This window comes from Amblyomma maculatum, unplaced genomic scaffold (genome assembly GCF_055883805.1).
Source record: "Amblyomma maculatum isolate TAMU_Amacu unplaced genomic scaffold, ASM5588380v1 scaffold_13, whole genome shotgun sequence".
NCBI classification, from domain to species: Eukaryota; Metazoa; Arthropoda; class Arachnida; order Ixodida; family Ixodidae; genus Amblyomma; species Amblyomma maculatum.
Window position 1 is genome coordinate 23,808,100 of NW_028146738.1, and position 21,416 is coordinate 23,829,515.

General features: G+C 44.6%; 1 protein-coding gene across 3 annotated transcripts; it reads right to left on the minus strand.

Moving 5' to 3' along the window:
• Window positions 1–6,880: 6,880 nt before the first annotated feature.
• On the minus strand, window positions 6,881–20,317 carry LOC146172372 (uncharacterized). 3 transcript variants are annotated; one of them, XR_014702541.1, is made up of 3 exons: window positions 20,151–20,309; window positions 19,444–19,565; window positions 6,881–7,143 (listed from the first exon to the last, which is right to left on the minus strand). XR_014702541.1 is itself a non-coding variant. In XM_084585920.1 (3 exons), exons 1-3 carry the CDS (start codon window positions 20,191–20,193, stop codon window positions 7,107–7,109), a joined length of 228 nt encoding a protein of 75 aa, XP_084442046.1. In that variant the 5' UTR covers window positions 20,194–20,317; the 3' UTR covers window positions 6,881–7,106. The 3 variants fall into 3 exon arrangements, 2 of the variants coding, with proteins under 2 accessions (XP_084442046.1, XP_084442045.1); XM_084585920.1 differs by having other exon boundaries at window positions 19,444–19,591; window positions 20,151–20,317; XM_084585919.1 differs by having other exon boundaries at window positions 19,444–19,611; window positions 20,151–20,316.
• Window positions 20,318–21,416: the final 1,099 nt, after the last annotated feature.

Consider the following 21,416-nt stretch of genomic DNA (forward strand, 5'->3'; position numbering starts at 1 on the left):
GCAGATTATGACTAGCAGCTTACCGGTATCGCTCAAGAGGAAAGTATACAACAGTTGCATCTTACCTGTACTTACCTATGGGACTGAAACGTGGAAGCTAACAAAGAGGGTTCTACTAAAGTTGAGGACAACGCAGAGGGCTATGGAAAGAAAAATGGTAGAGATAACGTTAAGAGATAGGAAGCGTGCAGAGTGGGTCAGAGAAGTAACTCAAGTCACTGACATTCTAATGGAAATCAAGAAGAAGAAATGGGCATGGGCAGGACATGTAGCGCGAGGAAAGGATAAGTGATGGTCGCTTAGGGCAACAGACTGGATTCCAAGGGGAGGAAAGCGTAGCAGGGGGCGGCAGAAAATTAGGTGGGTGGATGAGATTAAGAAGTTTGCAGGGGTCAAGTGGATGCAGTCGCACAGGACCGGATTAATTGGAGGAATATGGGAGAGGCCTTCGCCCTGCAGTGGGTATAGTCAGGCTGAGGATGATGATGATCTAGATGCTTAAATTAGCATTACCTCATGGTATAGACATCCGCTCACTTGTCCTTGTTGTCATCCATGGCTTGGGCTTGCAACCTCCGACTGCTTGCTCCTTCACACCCTCGTAGGATAGTCGTGCATGGCGTGTGAGTGCCGTAGGTATAAACCAGTTTCCTTCAATGCTCTAACCTCACCCAGTATTATTGAGCACTAGACTGGCTTCAGCATTTTGCGCTGCCCTAGCTTAAGCATCTGTTGCGAAATTAAATATTAGCAGCCACATTCTCCTGATGTTATTCTTGCTTTAAATGGACATCAGTATACAGAACAACAGAATGATGATGGGAAATCGTATTTGCACAGATACAACACAAATGGAGTTTTAGGCCTCAGGAAAGCTTTAAATAAATATTTAACTTGATCTCAAACAGTTCAGGCCTGCCATAGTCAAGCCCCCACTTCGCTAAAAAAAGAAAAGCAAACAAACAGCAGCTGCAGGCTAAAATGCAAATGCATATGGATACATTGACGTCATTTGAGAGGCTACACATTTCACATTCATGCGACGCAATCGTGCGCAGCCACTGTCACTTCCTTGATACTGTCCAGACCTGTACCTGCTCATTGTGCCTTACGTTCCCTATTCCTGTGAACTGTTTCAAAGCTTTCTCCTTGTCAGCGGATTGTGTCACCTTCTTCCCACGCTTACAGCCACTTTTGCCCTTGCATGCAACATGCTTGATTCCATGATCTTGAAAAGGCTATAACAAGTTCCTGCATGCACATGGAAGCAAATTTGTAAATATGTTGTAAGGCACAATGCTTTGGTGTTGTACTGCTACACTTGTCTGTTTATTTGTTTATCTGTTATGTCTGGGCAAGTTCTGTTATGTCTTTTTTTTTGTCCTACTGTTATATGTGCTTGGTTTTTCCATAACCACTTCTCTTGATGTCATACGACTCGAGATGCTTGGGGCATTAAACCCCATAAACCAGTTACCAACCAACCGTCTCTTGGCACTAGCCTGATTTCTTTTATTCCACAGTTTTTCAGTGGCAAGAAAGCATGCTGTCATCAGTCTTTCCTTCCTCCATCCTTTTGATCGCCATGTGGTTATTTCTTTCCCTGTATCATATAAGGGGGACGCTCTCCCATGTATAGATAAATCAGCAACCGTGCGGTACCCGCTTATTGCAACATTCTTAACAAACCATATTCACTGCAGCCTAAATGTGGTGCTGTCATTATATCATAAGCAGAACAGGCCTCTCGGCACCCCTGCTCCTGACCTGAAGCTCCGGATTCTACACGGCCTACCCCGATGTGAAGCAACTTTGCTGTGCTGCCTGTAGGTTTGTGTAGCATTCACAAATTCTCATTCGTTTGTGATAGGTATGGCTAATAGCCCTGCATGTGCAACCTGTGGGTCTGACGAGACTATAGGCCACATTCTTTGCGAGTGGACCACATACAATGCGGAAAGACAGTTTCTCTGCCCTGCACTAGAGTGTCTATATGGACACCCGCTGACAGAAATCAAGAATATATGCCATTGGCTACGGCGATCGTCTGCGGTGAAGACCTCCCAGGCACTGCTCTGCTTCATGAAAACCACGGGCCTGATCGGTAGACTGTGATTTTGCTGTGATGCGACGTGATATGGCTGTGATGTGACAGTGCTGACTTCATATTTCTGTAACTTTCTTTTACACATCACTTTTATATCCACTTACCCCCTTCCCCCAGTGCAGAGTAGCAAACCGGTTTCTTCTTCGGTTAACCTCCCTGCCTTTCCTCCTCTTCCAACACCCCTGCCTATAGTTACACTCAGAACTTGCCTGTGCAATGAACCTAAACCTAAACCAAGATGAGGTGAAAAGCAACATAAAGTACTGCAGTTCATGTTCAAGACTTTTATAGAGACTCCAATTATAGTTTGATTCAACGGCAAGTATCCGAAGGCTGTTTGCTATGCAGCACGCACAGTGTGGATGTTCTTGATTGCATACAGCTCCCAAATTTATTAAACTGTCAGCACATAGAAATGAAAGAATGCGTCATTTCAAGCATTTAGTCGAGTATCGAGCACACTGGTTATACGTTCATGTTCTCCTTCTTTCCCCTGGCGGTCCGCGAATGGAATGGTTTAGCCGATGAAGTGGTTAATTGCTCATCACTAGATGGGTTCAGTTCACGGCTGGCAATTGTTCCTTGAGTACCCTATATATGTGTAGCCTGACCTCTGTACAAATATAGTGAAACATGTGTCTTCAGCGTGATTGTATTCTATCATATCCTTCTTTTCCATTTCTTGTTCCACACTGCCATATAGAATTATATATAAATTAGACAAGTGTGGATTGCCAATATTCCTGTCATTTGCTGTTTCTATATTATGCCCCAAACCTGCAACAGCCTCCAAAAGGAGGCTAGCAGCATGTATGAAATAAAATAAACCAGTTTAGAAAGCTTGTGCCTTTCCTTGCTTTTTGGACGGATACAAGTTCTCGGGCCATACAGGATCTGCAACTGCTATGGAGGGTCGCACGGACAAGCTAGGCGCTGCCCGATCAGTTCATGTTTTATTGTCAGCATATTTTATGTATATACTGAGGGATACCCCCCCTCCCCCCTTTTTTTTTTCTCACTGTGGCTAAGGCCAGACAGGAAAGGAAAGAGGACAGGCCACTAAGGGATAAATTTAAGAGAAAGTGTAAGGTCACTAGGGGTGAGTTGGCTCATTTTCCAAGGCTAGGGAACAGTGGCCTATCTTACCTTTTCTGCCTAGCCTTGGCCACACTGCCATAAGTTGTCTCCGAGTGTAATTGAAGTCGAAAATGACTATTAGTGGGATTTGTTTTTATGCTATGTATGGCGTAAATTTTTTTTTCGTAGCCAAACTGAATCTCCCTTTCAGGCCTGGCGTCTGCCTATAAACTCGTCGAATTTGCGCCTGATTTAAGCGAAAAACGCCACCCTTCTGCGCAAATTAAATTTTCAAAATTCGCGGCCATTATCATCATTATCGTTTTTGTAGCGTCTCGCGCCATCTGTTGTGTATGTACACCAAAAAGAGAAAAAAAAATAAAACATTCAAGATGGCTGCCTTTATGTTTTGCGCTGAGATGCATAAGTGACCGTCTTTTTTTGAAGATTTCTCGTCCTGAATGTTTACCCATAACAAAGTTTCACGGTCCTCGCTAATAAATAACACGTCCCGCATCCAAGGTGCTGCTTTTTCTTGCAGGTAAGGACATAAGACGTCAAAGGGCCGCCGCACGTCCTCGCGACGGCGCGATTGTTCCCGCTATACGAGATGTTGCGTTTTGTTGCGCCGGTTGTTTTGTGCTTTATGAAAGCTACATCTTTGTGCTTAGGTTCAGAAGTGTGCACCTAAGTGCCAAGGAATGGGTGACGCCGGGACTAAGGAGGTTGAATCAGGACAAAGAATGTAGGCTTTTCTCTGGCTGTCCAAACTCTATTCTGATCTGCTTACCGCTGTTTTTGCCCGAATTCCATCGCTTTTAATATAATTTATTAACCTTTTTTCCTCGCCCAGCACATTGATGAGCACTGTGGCTACGTAGGGCCCATCGCGCGGTATTCGAGGGAACTGCTCTTGATGGCATAGAATGCCACCACGAATGCAAGATTTCTCCTTTGGCTACTACTCTTGTCTGCACCCCTCGCTCTGTTGATGACATTCGAAACGGCACCGCATTTTCATTTACCTTATGGAATGAAAAACGCAAGCGGTTTAACTACTACCGAGGCACTTTTTTGTGCGACTTTTATGCTTCTGAGTGTTCTTTGCTAGAAGCTCTCCGGCACCGATGCTTGCTGCTTGTGCTAGTGTAACGGTAGAAGTGGTGGCGTTCACGGTTTACATTGCTTGAAAGCAGTTTGTCTAGTGAACACTTCGCAGACTTGCAGCTTGTGTCAGCAATACGGCTATTTAATGCAGCAAAATAGAAAAATATTAATGCCATTGTCATGAGGCGAGCCCAAGCTTTTAAGAATGGAATTATGGAGTGGTTGCATAGCATTTGACCCAACAGTCAGACAGATGACTCCACAGGCTGAGAATATTTAGTCAGCCATTTCCTTTCCTGTCCTGTGTACGTACCCTCTCTCTATTTTGTAATGTTGGTAATTTTCTACACCTAGAATAAAGCAGCTTGTGCTCTGCCCTGTGAACCATTTAACATCTCCTATTCTAGACCTGCTCAGCACGAGTGCCAATGTTTTTTTGTGGATAGTGCACCAATCAGGCCAGTAGAAGACTTTACTGCCAAATAGTGTCATAAGCTTGAGCTTATTGAAGGCACTGTGCAGCTGAAGAAAGCCATTTAGCAATTGCCATTCCTTGCAACTTTCAGGCTCCAGGGTGTTTCCGAAATGCAAATTTATTGAAGAACCCTGGCTAGTTTTGTTCAAGCTTGGTTGCGGGCTAGAGTGCATCATTTTAAATGATGCACATTAGCCAGCTGGCAAACTTGCACTGCAATAATTTGCACAATGCTAACAAATTAGGAACAGCCCAACAGCTTGAGTAAGCTTGAAGCATGCAATAAAAATGGATTCCTCACAGTTAAGCAAGGTGCGAAACTTTTGATTATCGGTTTTCAGATGGGCATCTTATGCACAACAGCTGTGCAGGAAACATGGATTTCATGTTTGGCGAAAGGAATTTTGGCTTTGTACACATCTTTGAATGAAGCTGAGCATTGGGCTTTTCAAAATGCATCATTTCATTTTTTGCATGTGCAGCTTTGTGGCCAAGCTTTACCTTAGCTTTGGAAACAGGTGCCGGCTTTGTCACTGCAGCCTCCTTGCACACAGCGCAGGTTGTGCACAAATGTTGCTTGTTTGCCAGGCAAAATCTTGTAGAAATATTTCTACACCTGAAAAATGTTTCTGCACCTGCCTACAGGTACACCAGCTGGGAAAACTTTTCATGCCGTAGATCTGTTTTCAGCCATGTTCACTTGTACCCTGCTGTGGTGGCTCAGTGATAAGAGAGCTTGATTGCCGATCCCAAGGATACAGGTTTACTGTCAGCTGCGGTGGCAGCTGATGGAGGCGAAATGCAAGGCGGCTTTGTACTTTGCGATGGCAGTGCACATAAAAAACCCAGGTGGTCAGAATTTTCTGCAGCTGTCCACTACAGCATCCCTCATAGCCTATAGACATATAAACCGAACAGAACACTTGTCAACTGTAAACTTCCATACGGAGAAAATCTATGCAGCTCAAAAGCAGGCCCTGTGGCTGCAGACAGTTCACCAAAATGTATATGCGAAATTAATTGCAAAATAAAGTACAATCCCTTTGTGCACGTTACATAAGGCATTGCAATCCAAGGCAAGCACAGATGGTGGAGGTAGGTGCAGCATATGTCTAGTTATCAAAAGGCAGTATTTCTGTGCATATCAGCAAAGTATATGGGGTTTTATTTCCAGGCTGTAGGAGGGCCACAATTTTAGCCTCTTGGGAACCTTTATTGTGCACTACTAATACTGCTGCATATCATACGGGCATTTTCGCATATTGCCTCTATTGAAGCAGCATCACTTTTCTATGTAAAAGTGAATATTCTAGTGTCTCATTGCAGGTCTGCAATAATCATTGTAAAAATGTTGAGAATCTTTCAGACGACTGTGTACAAACTTGACTAACTACACATAACTTTCCGCATCCACAAAACCATATGCTGGCTTAGTCCTTTATCTCAGAGCTTCATTTGTCATTGGCAATTGTGCCAGTATTGCCAGTGACAAGTGGCACTTGTCCAACCTGCTCTTACATTGCTTGCACTGCCAATGAAAAAGGAATAGATTTGGTAAATACATTGATTGCATTTTCAACTCTACAGAGCCATAGTTATCCATGGAAAAAAAATGCGCATTTCAGTCTTTAGCACACATTTTTGGCATGACAAAGGTCATTTTATGATAGTGCCACACACAGAGTGCCAGTGACGGTGATGTCTCAACAAAAAAGAGCCCTTTCGTAAAGTAGTTCAGACAGCAGCTTCGCTGACAATCTAGAATTTGTACCTGACAGTTACTCTGACCCCGTTTGCGATGTGCATACTCTGGTAAAAAAAAAAAAAAAAAAAAAAAAAAAAAAAAAAAAAAGAAAAAAAGAAAAAGATGGCAAAGTGACAGCATGCTTTACTAATGAAGGAAACTTTTTAGAATTAGAATGGTATGAAAAACATTACAACTAAACCTGCCAATGTTAGTATGTTTTTCGGGAGTTAATTTGGCGGTTACAGGGTTAACGTGCAGCTAACTCCATATAATTAGCATCAATTAAATGCTGTGTATCTTGGGGACCATCATTAACAATGTCATGCATGTGAGCCATCACATGCTTGAGTTCATTAAACATACAAAATACGTAGGCACCTTTTATTCAGATAGCATTTGTATACAAAATCAAAAGCACCATGGCAATGTCAGAAGCAGCTTAGGCATATAAGCACAGCCTATTTTGAACATGATGTGGAACAGGTTCCTTAGCCCTCATATTTTTCAAAGTCGGCTAACAAACAGATGTGCATTTGCAAAAACCTGCATGGTATGCAGATGAGCCATTCCTGCCACTAACAAAATGAGCCACTTCACAGATTTCCATATGGTCCTTCCAGGCTTTGAACTCTGCAAAAAGAAAGATTTTCCAAGTTGTCAAAAGTGAGTCTCAAAAAAAGACAGCAAGAAACAGAACTCTTGTAGACTGGAAAATACAAAATAAAAAAAAAAGTACAGGTATTGCCAACACCAACGGATTGCACAAGTAAACTGCGTATGTTGACATCAATTTTTGGAAGCAGATTTCAGAGGCTAGGCTACACTGCCATGCAGTCAGCCATAACTACTGCTGGATGAATGTCAACATATCCAAAATGAGCTAGATAACTTCTTATCAAGTGGTCCTTTGTGTGCCTTCATAGAGGCTCTGACTCGGCTCAAACATGGCAAATAGACTTGTCCTCCGCACTCATTGGTTCTTTACGATGCCTGTCACTGGAAAGGCCTGAAGCTTTTCCTATTAGTTCATTGACTTGAACGAGAACATCTTCGGTGTAACTCCGCCTGGTTGGGTACTTGAAACAAAAGTTTAAGAAACACCATCACCAACCAAATTTTTTATTAGAACCCGACGTTTCGGGTCCAACTCGGTCCCTTCCTCAGGGGCAACTCAAGTTTGAGGCCCGCAGTAGCAGGCACACGTGGCGAAGTCCAATTGTGTAGCAGAGCCAGGGTAGCGTCCCCGGATTCCTGTTCACTGCTGCAGCTGTCAGCCGGATGAACCGAAAAGAGATGTGACGTCTTTTGAAAGGATTGGTCTCCACATCAAGTATGTTCACCTCGTCAGAGGCGATTTTGTGGTCGGCGCATTCGCAGTGCTCGGCGAGGGGGGTTGCTTTTCGAGTTCAATTGCCGGGCGTCATTTTTGTGCTGCAATATGCGCAGACAGATTTTTTGTTTCGCCGATATAAGAGGCAGAGCACTCTGAGCACGAGATTTTATAAATAACGCCTGGTTATTTTTCTCTAGGAATACGGTCTTTTGGTAGCGGCAGAAAACGGCAGACTGTTGAGGTAGGTTTGTGCGACACACAGACGTGTTTGCGCAGAATGCGTGCAAGCGCCTCACTGGTGCCCGCCACGTATGGGAGCACAATGCGAGGGCGCTTCGTCGTTTCCGTGTTGACCGACCCTCTTGTCCTGCAAGCTCGACGGCGGAAAGCACATTGGAATAAAGGCGCGTGTATAGCCATTCTTCTTCAGATCGGCTAAGCATAGGCCGCTGCCTGCTACTGCGGGCCTCGAACTTGTCGCCCCTGAGGAAGGGACCGAGTTGGTCGCGAAATGTTGGGTTCTAATAAATAATTTGGTTGGTGATAGTGTTTCTTAAACTAGTGGTTCATCACACCGATTAACAAGCTAATGGCAGAAGGAGCACAGGTAACTTCTTCAAGAGCCTACATATGCTCTTTGCAACCATGTGTTCTTATTCCATCATTTACTATCAGCCAAAAAGAACTCAGTACTCTGTTTGACAGCATTATCTGCACATTGGATTCACTTTCAGAGTTTATTTCGTTGCAACAAGGTGCCAATCACGACAAAGGCACTGGTCATCGAACAACAGAATGCCCAGTGCTCAGTTTAAAGGCAACAAGGAAACAGAGGTAAACCTGCCAAGTACAATGATTAAGAACAATGTAGAAGCAGTGTTGTGTTGTGGCAATTATTCGAGGTAAATCTCTGTGCATCATCATTGTACAACAAAAAAGAGTAAAAGCTGCGTCCAGGTGGCGTAAAGCGTGAAAAAAAAAAAAAAGAAAAAAAAAAGAAAAAAAAGGAAAAAAAAAAACCTTTGTGGTATGACTTCCCCCTCAAAGAAGCATCGGCCCAATGCTCTACATTGAATAGAAAGGTAGGCAAAAATAAACATCAAGCAAAATATAAATAGTGTCCATCAGTTATAATAGGGCTTTAGGCACACAACATACAATTTCTGGACATGTATCACCCCTGGGGTACTGTCAGTAACATCTGGGGACAATTCCATAGCCCATTTCATCTAGATGAGTGAACTTGATTTGCAGAAACAGCAGCGTAAAATTTATAGTTTTCATTAAATCCATGATGGTGATTCAGCATCCAAACCTAGAGTCGGTCTGCTGGCTTGTAATTTTCATTGTCATTGTAGGTTACGTTAGGCATTGGTGCCTTGCTGGCTTTTTATGCGCAGCTGGGCGAGTCGTCGGGCTGCTTCTGCACGCTGAAGGTAGGCAGTGACACTGAGGCTGTCCTTTTCCATTACATGTGGCATCAGCATGACATCGAGTGCTGTATTAAGGCGAAAGCCTTTAAAGGGAAACTGCACCGATTGTAGATTTTGATGAGTTTCAAGGAATCAAATGATTACAGCTTCCAGGTTAAGCATGCAAGATATCTTCGCGCTAGCATTTCAAACAATGGCGCAAATAGCGATTTAAACCGCTTCAGCTATCGAGCTTCTCCTCACCACACAGCGACGCTTGGGGGGCACATAATGACATCATTGACGGCACCAGTATGTTTCCCGCATAGAATGGCTTGGTTGGAAGAAGTAAAAACAAGGCTACCAAAATTGAAGGCCCAGAAACATTGTTTGATGGCATCAAAAAAGGCACCGCATGATGTGGGCGAAGGTAACGTAAAGAAAAAATTTTACCGTCCGTGATGTCATCATCGAGCTTCTACGCAGTCCTTCAGTGCTGTGAGCAGAAGCTCGAATTGTAATGGTTAATTACTTCATCAGTTTTAAAAATAGCACACAAACACTTTGCAAGCATTACCGACAGCTTATGGAGAGTCAAATTCTTGAATGTCGCAGAATTCTCGAAAAGTGATGCAGCTGCGCTTTAACGGCTCATACTGTCGGCGTTCGTTCGGTCACAATATAGCTTTCAATCAAATTACATCACCTGAAACCGAAACTAATGTCATCGGAAAGGTAAAAATCCTGCATCCACCGGGAATCGAACATGCATCCCTCGCATCGCCAGCCTAAGCTTTAACCAACTGCGCCACGCCCGGGATCGTGAACTGCACATATATCTTGTCTACAGTGATTTGGTTTGGTTTGCGGGGTTTAACATCCCAAACCGACTCAGGCTATGATAGATGCCGTAGTGCAGGACTCCGGAAATTTCGACCACCTGGGGTTCTTTAACGTGCACTGACATCGCATAGAACACAGGCGGCCTTGCTTTCGTCTCCATTGAAAAGCGGCCGCCGAAGCCCGGTTACGATCCCGCATTCTTGGGAACAGTAGTCGAGCGCCGTAACCACTGCGCCACCCCGGCGGGCCCTTGTCTATCATGAGGATGAGTTAAAACACACATCATAATTCTCCTTGTCTGCGTGATGCTAATGAGGCCACTCCCCTTTGTAGCGAGGGATCACAGAGTTCTTCATTAGGCCAATAAATAAAGGAGTAGAAAAAGAACAAAAACTATACCAACTGCTGTGCATTGGTCAAAAGTCCAGAAAAAAGAAATGAGGAAGGAAAAGGAGGGAGTCCTTCAACAATCTTTTCGTTTACGCCACCAGTCAAGGCGGTGCTTTGTCACCTCTACTGCCCTACCCAGGGTGTGCTCTTTGGGTGGTGACATCGACTGCAGACCAAGTGCTGTCGAAAGAGTTTCCATCAGTGCTGATGTCGCAGTTGTAGGAGGGAGGGCCACAGTTTCGGGCACTCGATCACAACATGCTGTATGGTTTGATCGGCTGCGTCGCACTCGGAGCACTTGAGCGCAGAAAACCACTCCGTGCCTCGCAGGGTAACCCGCTGCCGTCCGCTGTCTCGTGTGTTGTCATAGATGTTCTCATTAGCGATCGTGTGTTTTGTGCTGGAGTCCACCGCCAGGGATGACTTCGCCCGTGCTTCGCTGTGCCATCTCTTCATTTCTGCTTCTCAAACCTGGTCATGGATCTGCTCTCTCCACGCAAGCTGGAATATCTCCAACAGGCCGGCTTGTGGAATTCCGTACTCCTCTGCCAACCTTCGCGTTCAAAGCATCCATCTGGTGTTGGAGCACTTGAGTACGATGTACTTGTATACCTCGCTGGACCATCTATGGCGAAGTGCTCAGCCGGCGCTGCAAGGCAAGCTTGCGGTTGTCTCACATGCGACGATAGTAGCGCTGACAATGATGCTGCAATTAGTTAATGACAATGACGGCATTAGCAATGATAACGGTGCATTTAGTTGATAATGATAATGAGAGCAAACGGATGCACCGTGTGCACCAGCAACGCTCAGCCTTTCGCACTTCTGCAGTGTAGATTCCACAGTGCTTTTGGAATTTTCGGGCTCCCTGCCATACACAAGGTGGAATGGAGTTGACCTACTTCTCCGCTCCTAGCCGGCAGCAACAGCGCGGCAGGCTACTGTGCTGACATTAAAGCAAGAAACTAGTTACATCGGCATAACTTTCAGGCCGACTGACTGTTAATGCATGCAAGGAGGACAATGCCACGGACAACGAGACGTGGGTTTTTTACACGACAGATATTATGATGTGCTTCTCGCTTTCTACAACGATAATTAGTCTGAAGAAGCCTTTGGCCCTTTGCTTCGGCGTTGCGAGTCAGGTAGTCAGTTGCTACTATTATCCACTTGTTGCTAGATGTCAATGTCGGGAAATGACCTAGTAAGTCCATGCCGATCTGTTGGAATGGCCTCGCAAGTGATTGGTTTGGTTGTATATCCTGCAGTCTTGTTAGCAGTGTTCGGTGGCGTTAGCAGTCGCAGCAACTCCTGACATAGTGCGTGACATTAGCAGATAGACGAGGCCAATATGGGCCAATATTATTTAACCTGAATGCGACTCAGAGTAAAATAAAGTTTAGACGCCCAGCTGTGGGCTCATCATGAGGTGCCTGTAGGATTTCATCGAGAAGGCCCACAGGGACAAGTAAGTAGGCGGTCAGGGTGCGAACGCCATTATAAAGCGCAAGGGAGGCTAGTCCACGTTTGAACACTCTTAAGTGGCAAGGATGACTTTCCTTCAAGGTAGTTGAAGTCTGATGCTGAAGTTGCGTGAAGTAGGCCCCAAAATAGCATAGTTATTGTCTTCTTCCAGCACTTTTGGACAGGGGCTCGTGAAAAGCAGTACCATGTGTGCGTGGCCAAAATAGGTGTTTAGAGCAGCTCTTGGAGCAAGCAAATATGCTTTTTGGAGCAACTAAATGGAGCAGAAAGCAGGACAGATGTTCTGAAACAGCTATGGAGCAGAAATGTTAATGTTTTATAGCAGAAATATCGGCTTTTTGAAGAAACTTCAGAGCATGTGGTCAATTAAATCTCCAATAAGTCATAAAGGCCTTTCTACCCTTCTTGGCAGCAGAAATTGTGCTGCTTACAAACAGGCCCGCTGTGTTCTGAAGATGTTTTACTGCGGACTGACTGTAACCAACATGTGACCAGCGTGCAGTTTAAAGGCCCATTCACGATTGAGGATTGCAAAGGGTGTGCGATTAAGGAACCGCTCAGACTGACCGATGTTCACACTTGCAAAGGCAAACCGTGGGTCGCTTTCCCAAATTGGCCTCGTTCAGAACGAGACTTGTCGACCTTGACTGCTCACCAAAACAGAAGCCGGATGTAAACCGAACTTCGATTCATATCAACTGTGTTGCTGATTGGTTACCGATTTAAGACCAGGAAGGAAACGTTGGACATGTGCCTTTTTATATATGGGCTCTAACTCTCAAAACGTAAGAATAATGTGCTTCAGATTGTATGCTTAAATAATACAGCATGAGCACATCTATTTTGGCCTTCTCGACAATCTCTAGACGAAGCCCAAAACAAGTCCAAGGATCGCTAAGGTTGCACACTATAGTGAAGGCTTGCCAAAGTAAAAAAAAATATGCGAATGAAATATTTTTGCTGAAGAAAGAAAAAGGCTCTCAGTGACCACAATCCACGGCATGCATGCAAGAGTGCCGCAGTCACCATGAATAGCAGAAAACATGGGGATGATATCATGTGACGTCAGTGCCCAAGGTTGCCAAACCATAAAGCTGCTTTCGCTATTAATAATAAAAAATCATTATAAACTATCTACTGCACTAAAATCTCAAATTTCAAGGATTTATAATTAACGTGAATGGAGTGAAATGCAATAATCAGTTTATGCTCAAATTTTAGCTGTCATGACCCCTTTAAGTGAATATAAATAGTTCAAGCATATGGTACCAACATAAGAAACACTACAGAATTATATGAAAATGTCACTGAACTACGAGCACGTGAATGAATTAAGCTGCTAAATTTGAAAATAATACACAAGACGCGGGCAGAGTCATTAAACAGAGCCCTAGAATATAATTTTTTCCATCTCCTCACCTTCAGGTGCATTATCTGCTCTGGTTTAGAGCTCTGCTCTTAGTTTAGTGACTTCACATAAAAACAGAACCTCATCTGGACGTAGAACTTCTCTATGCGAAGAGTAATTTTTCTGTCATTTTCAATTTTTCTGTCCAGGCTCGGGAACCTCTGGGCTTTTCAAAAACATCGCAAAATTATGAATGCTGCTTGTCTTAATCTCAATTATTGAAATGAAATAAATAATTTAAAGAAATCGAATTTTCCAGCGAATTTTACGAGCTTTGCAAGCTCTGCAGACGTATAAAGAAGACCTCGGTGGTCAAAATTTGAGATGAATTCGTTTTTTTGTTTTTTTGCACACATAATTTGCTCAAAATTAGACACAGAATAAGTACTACATTTTGATTTGTGCCTGAACTTTCGAGCCACATATCTTGCAATATACCGGGTGCACGAGGCATCTGAGGATGCAATGTTGGCTTCAGGCAGAGAATATCTCCAGCAAATATATATATATTTTCACCAAACTTTAGGAGATATTTCTCTTACTGTTTATTTTCACATTACTCAATGAATGCGCCACTTGCAGCAATAACCAATTCAATTCGGCTTCGGAAATGGCTGCATGCACGGATCAGGAGGTTCTTAGAGGTACTGCCCATTGAGTTCGCAGTGGCGACCTTAAGAGTTTTTTGTATTATGTGGCCTTTTGTCGGCTTCTCTCTCAACGACGCCGAGTGTATTCAAATCTGGACAACTAGGAGGCCACAAGTTGGGAGTGATGTGGTTATTAGAAGTTGTTGGCCAGCCACTCGTGGGTGACGCAGGCGGTGTGGGCGAGAGCCGAATGTTGCTGAAAGACACAAGGTTTTCCTTTCGAAACAGTATCAGTCCAGGGCTTCACAATGGTGGCAAGCACCTCTGCGAACTCGGCAGCATTAACGCGGAGTCCTTCTGCAAAACAGTGTGGCAGCATGACATCACCCTTGTTGCCGACAGCTGCTGACACCATCACAGACAGAAATTTTGTGTGCAATGCTGTCGGCACCTCATTAGCGCTTCCGTAAAGCCATCTTTCATTATGGCAATTAGCTTTTTGGTCTTGATCGAAGTTCTTTTCATCTGAAAGAAAAAAAAAGCATTCCAGGCTCTTCAGCTTGCCTAGCAAGCGCTTGGACCAGAGCAGACGATTCTCCCGAGCTTTACCAGAAAAGAATTGCGGCCTCCTCATGACACAGAAATGGTACCTCACGTCCTCGTGCACAGCGAGCCTGGCAGCTGACTCTACGACATCGAGCTCCTTTGCAATGTCCCACATTGACATCTCTGGGTTGTCACTCACGATGACTTGCAGCCTCTGAAGAAAATCAGGTGTTCTGACGACGTCTGACCGCTGACTGTGCTTTTTCCTTTTCGCCACAGATGCCACGTCACCGTCACAGCACACCAGTTCTGTCCGCACTTTGTTAACGAAAGGCTTCGCAACATTCAGAAAGTTGGCAATTTCCAAGTCGCTGTGGCGCACGGCCAGTGCGATGAGGACTGCATGGCGTTTCATTTCCTGTGTCAACTTGTACGCTTCCATTTTTCAACAAACTGCGCAGTATAAATGATAAGGGGTCAACCAACAAGAAGCCGCATGCCTAGATACATATGCTGAGCCTGCTGGTGTCTATGGCGATAAGGAGTAGTAACCTCAAATACCTCATGCACCCAGTGAGCTACGAGACTGCTATAACTGTGCCTAGTGACGGGCAATCAAAGTAGCTTCAACGTCCTCGAGCCTTCCCTCGTGAAGCAAGTGGTCAAATTCATCATTCGCAAAGAACACGCAGTGAGCAAAAAAAAAAAAAAAAAAAAAAAAAAAAAGAGAAATTACACGCTCTCAATTTGTTTTTGAAGTTTTCAGGTGCAATCAAATCCATTCGCTACAACCCATCATGCTTCGAAAATCCTAATGAAAAGCATGGGTAAAAAATTGTTCAGAGTGCAATACGAAAGACCTGCAGTAGACCTGCAAGTAGTGCTAAAGGAGCACTGAAAGAAAAAGTAGGCTTGCAGCGATGGTATACTGGCTCCTAATCACAAAAACACCACTTTCACTGAAAACAAAACTCTTATAAGGTAGAAAAAAGAGAACAGAAATGCAGGCATTGCAGAAATACAGAAATCGCAAATGCATGCACAATGACATGCAAGGGATCCCTGAGGCTGCCTAACATGTATTATGGTTGCATGTTTGAATTGTTAACTTTTGTTTCAAAAATGGCAAAAAGACAGGCTAAATAATGGAAGCCAAAAATAAATTTGCACTTGGCAGTGCCACAGGCAGTCAGTTTCGTTTTGGTATGTTTTGGTTCTTTGAAGTCACAGCTATGCATTTGGCATCACCACATGGTTTCATTTTTGATATACATGCTTTGGTTTACAAGTGCGGAGCAGCAGGGTTTTCCTCTGATGAAGTTCATGCCTCAGTGAGCGCTTCTCTATTGAAAAATCTGGTATGAAATGCACACAGGATTAAGTTACAACTTACTGGGCAGAATAAACCTGCACAGACCCGAGTGGAGCTGGGAAAGAAAAGAAAGGCTGGAAAAAGTAAGATTTAAATTGCATGGGTGCTTAAGAAAAAAAAAAAAAAAAGCGACAAAAAAAAAAAAAAAAACCGGCCTCGAACAGGATTTAATCCTAAGTCCTTTGGAGTTTTAACTGAATGTCTTAGCCATTGCGCCACACGAACAGCTGAGACCTCTCGCATTACATTACTTGTGTAGTGCAATTGCATTTTTTTACACACATTTTTCACTCACCGCTAAACAATTGCATCCCAAGTGTGCTGAATGAGTGTCACCGATGTCTCATATCTATGATAAGCGTAGGAGTTTGCCAAACTATCTCGTAATATTTCTATTTCTCTATTTTCTGCTGTCCCAGCGTGCATGCACAGACCTTACTGGCACATCAGTTTGCCATCTGCAGGGCAGCGACGCTAGAGTAAACCACATAAGGTTGGTTGGTTGGTTTGTGGGGTTTAACGTCCCAAAGCAACTCAGGCTATGAGAGACGCCGTAGTGGAGGGCTCCGGAAATTTCGACCACCTGGGGTTCTTTAACGTGCGCTGTGTAGACACCCAAGGAAGCATTGAGCGAAAGGGAGCTCAGTTGGTTCATATTAAGAAATACAATAGTGAAGGAAACGAAATAAATTGAGCAAAACAGGCCCTGTGTACCCCTTTTTTCTTTTAACTTTCTGCCACAATGCATTGTTCACCCCTTGCTGCTATTCAAAAAAGACCATCTGTAGCAGTCTTTACTCGTCACTCGTGATGGTAGCTCGGCAATGTCAGTGGCCGCATCCATAGCTTCGCTAGCTACAAACTTTGCCGCCACGCCGGCACTCGTACATTCTATCCTGTTCGTCAAGTGACCTCAACTCTAAAAAGCACCGCATGCTCTGTGGGTGCAAAGGTCAAGATTCACTGCGAGAACTTTGCAGTCAAGCTCAGGATCTATGCCTGGTGCAAACAAATATAGACGGCTTTGGCGAACTGTTGCTTTAATTTCAACTGCTGCTAGATTGCACTGCTCGCTATGCATCAAGAATCACGGAGTCTATGTTTACACCATCGTTTGCATCATTTTCCCAAGTCTAAATCTCTTGGAAGGAAAACAGACCTCTTCAACTTCAAATCGAAATATCTCGGCAATAAATGCGTCTTGGTGCCGGACAAGTGACAAAAAAGTCACGAAACACTGCACTACTGGAATCTGGCAACAAAAAATGTTGTGATGGGTCCCATACTGCAGAAAATCTGGCATCCATGAAAAATTATGGGCATGTATCTGGCAAGTGGCAGGAAGGTGACGCAGCACTGCAATGACTGTCCGTCAGGTTGTGTGACAACACAAGGCTACATGACATGACCAAGTCAGCAGGTGCTGCCACACAGGGTGCTTTTTATGGTATCAAGTTAAAAAGGAAAACAAAGAGAACATCGCTTGGATCAATTACGCACCACTATTTGTTTCTTGCAGGTATATCCGTGACAAAGGTTTGTGCATGCAGGGCTACCTGGAATCACTTGAGGCAAATCCTTGAAGCCTTTGTTATGAAATATTAAATATTGCAGAGGTTCAGCTCTCTTTGAACCAAGTCAAAAGCATTAGCCATCGGCCGGTGCCGCATTTGTAGCTGCCGCTTCAGTCTTGGCTTGATTCCGCATTTGGTAAGCTTCTCGGCAATAGGCTAGTCTGGCTTCTCGTTCGATGTCTTGGCAACCTGTCTGGCATAGTTGCAGTCTCTGTCTTTGGCGCAAGTGGATTCCTCTACACCACACTGCCTCCTTTTGTCATGCCGCCTGGTGAATTCACCCAACACTATGCTCGCGATCTCGACTGCACTTACCCAGAAATGTTTTAAAGCAACGAACAGAATATGGGCGCACAAAACACAGACAACAGAACATGTTGGTGCCGCTGCAAATGAATGAACAACGAAATAGCTATTAGAAATGACAGCAGTGCCTACTCTGCTGGCAGAAATCTTGAGCAAAAATTTCTCATCAATTGGCCCTAATTGGCTATACAAGGCCATGCGACATTTTCCCATGAAGATAGCAGTGACTGAAATTTTTCATATTTTCACAATCATCTTCTAGCAAATAATGACCTCCTTTTGTTTCGTACTACATGCGCCATAGTGTCAGCAAATAAATTGCAATGCTGTTTGTACAGCAAGCGACTGCAGGCAAGGGACACGTCTGGGTGATATTTTTGAGGTAGTCGTGTAAGCAAGTTTCCAGGGCAAAAAAATTATGCCATGTAATTTCTTCCTAACAAAGATTACCAAAGTACTGCCTGCTGAGAACTTATTCTCGGCAAATAATTTCAACAGTGTATGGAGCAGAGCATGAATTCGGGCAGCCCGAAAACCTGGGCCGGGCTGGAAAATTGCCGTTTTTATGGGTCTGGACCTGGCTCGGGCTTGACATGCAGGCCTGGGCTTGCAGCTTGCAGTGGCGGAACGAGGCCAGGCTGGGTAAAGCTGTGTATGGCTTCTTTTGGGGATGGAATTCCAGCACTAAAATAATTCCGGTGGTTTATGAATAAACCACTACTAGTACATATGTCGACAGAGAATGAGAGAAAGCTCATTTGTAAACAGAGTTTAATCAGTGCCACTCGGTGTTTTGTCCAAGTAATTTAGTACGAACATGCCGGGCTGCATTCAATGACACAAGTGAAAAAAGTTAAAAAGGAAAGGCTCAAAACTCGATAGCAAACTGTACTACAATGGAGGTGTTATGAAGTGCTGTAACCTGTCATGCTTGACACAGCCCGTTTGCATAAGCACTGCCTACTGAAGTACTCAACACCATCAGCTTAGGATTTCTCAGAAATCAGTGAGCAAGAAGGTAGCTTCTAACCTTTGTGTTACCACTAACGGCTGGACATTTGAAGCCTCATAACAGCCCCTGGACAAGGACCTTCAATTGACTGCTCGGCAGGCAGCCATCTGTTCATAAAAATTCTGACCGTCTGCTTGCCCCCCCCCCCCCCCCCCTCCTGTCTCTACGCTACAATAAATGCTGTAGGATAAGAGCTTATTGCTTTAGGAATCTTTACATATCCAATAACATATACATGCACAATGAACAGACACTACCGCTTTTCGTCTCCACAGAGATGTGGCAATGTGGCTGTGATTTCTTCAATGAATATGTAAATTTTGGTTTTTTCTGCCCTTGCCCACTTATGTTCCTGGGGCAAAGTTGCCAGGGGCAGTCTTTTTGTAGGTGATTAAGCAAAGAACTTGCACCAAGAGCCAATTGCTTATAAGGAGTCATAGTTAAAATGCCCGTAATCCATACCTTTTAAATGTACATTGTGCTAGATAGCTTTACATAAAATGTCTTGTCAAAATATTCTTCACCATGCCTTTGCTTCTGTCGGTGCTTTAACTGTGCCCTTCTCTACCAAGAATATTTTGCAAGGTTTGTCTCTCATCTTGATTTATTGTTATGTGCTAGTTAAGCAATACATTTTTAAGGCGTCTGTTCAGACTTACTTTGCAGGTTTGGCACAGGCCCTGTTGTGGAAGCGCAGGCCGGGTCCGGGCCATGTAATCATTGCCGATGGGCTTGGAACCATGGATCCGGGATGGTCTTCAAACGTGGGCCAGGGAAGGGGCTGGAAAATCCAACCCGTGCAGGGCTCTAGTAAGGAGTGTAAGAAACTAAAGGTACAGGAAAAAAAATCACACACACATAAGGGGAGTTCAGTAGCGAGTTCATTACTTCGAAGCACCGCTACGTGGTCTCCGTGCTACAATGGAGTTGTCTAAACGGTATTTACGTTATCATTTCTGTTGTCTCAACAGAGCTGATCCTTTTGTCGTACTCGATGCAAACTAGGTAAAATTTCATCAATGGTACGCAGAATATCATCCATATAGCTGCCGCTTTTGGCTGTAAAAGGTTCAGTGCTAGTTTCGAGCTTTTGGTGCTCAATATGTATCACTAGTTTCAAGCTAGTGATGCTCGAGCGATATATGCAAGTACTTCACCCGGATGTGATCAAAACGAACAGCGTATGGAGAATCAGGGCCAAGAACGAAAAAAGCATAAAATGGTGACAAATAAGAACGGTAAGAGGACAGCATATCACCACGAACATTGCACGCAAAAGGGGCAGCTAAAATTTGAACATGGCGGCACCTTCATTGGCATGCTTTGTTCACAACTAAACAAATCTTTTCACAGACCGGGCACTAACCTTTCTGTACCGAAGCCGCAGCAGATGTGCCAGGGTTGTTCATGGCGCGCACACCAGTCAGTTCGATCGCACCCGTCCGTGCAACAGGCACAGTCTCGTTTACTACAACAAAAGCCACGGCGGCACCGCGGCACCGGCGACATCCCCAAGCAGGGTGGGTGGCGGGCGATGAGCGGTGGCCCGCCGGCACGCCGTGCCCCCAACTAGGGACAATCCGACCTAGGGATTGCTAGGGATTCAGGGTGGCTGTCCAGCAAAAATCCAGGCAACACTGGCATTATTCATGGCGAGTTTTAGCCGCTCCCGTAGCGGGCGAGCAGCAGTGGGGCGGTGGCGACCCCACCGAGGCGCGGCGGGCGGTAAAAACAGACCCCATTGGAGAAGCCGTAAGAGAAGCATAGAGTTAATACAAAGAGAAGAGAAGCGCTCTCTCCGTCGAGACCGGCCGTGACTGAGCCAAGTAAATGACCCAGGAAATCTTCAGCACTCCCTCCGCTGCCTCTCAAGACAAACCAGCCCATACCTCACAGCTAGGGAAAAAGAAGAAAGGAAGCAAGCGTGCATACAAGCGTTTAGGGGTAGATCGGCTGAAAACGCTGATTGGTCAAAAAATGTGACGTCACGCATGACGTCACGTGTGACGTCACAAGTCACGTGACATTTTGTGACGTCATGTTTTGTTGGGGACACACGTGTTTTCCCCAGATTGTCTCTAGAGTCCCTGGATTCCCCGTGCTTTTGAGAGCGCGCGCGGGAGGTTAAAAGAAGCGTGCATCTCGCTGCGCGCTTCACTCTGCCCGCTCCTGTCGGAATGGCTGCAGAGATTTCCAACCAGGGTGAAAGCGATCCTCGGCACGCTGACCGTGATTCCAATCACGATGATCGTCAGCTACATGATCGGCGCTGTGACATCTGCAACAAAGTCTTCACTGCGCGCAAGAACATGTTACAGCATAAGAGAAAAATTTTCACAAGTTGGAGGCAGGAGGAGCTGTCCTGAAGTGTGATGAGCAAGGTCAATGTACAACTGGTCGCGCAACTTGGAAGAAAACGCGTGCAGCTGCCTACTGCCAGCGGCATCAACTCGATGATGAGGGCTCCTGCGAACTGTGAGGCAAATTACTAGCGCACAGAAAATAAGATCTGCCAGAACTCCAAAGAACTAGAAAGTAAACATAATATTCTCACTCAGGAATGAATGCAGTTTTTGTTTCTTGCGTAAGAAAAAACGTGTCACATTTTTAATAATATTTTAACTTGTTTCTA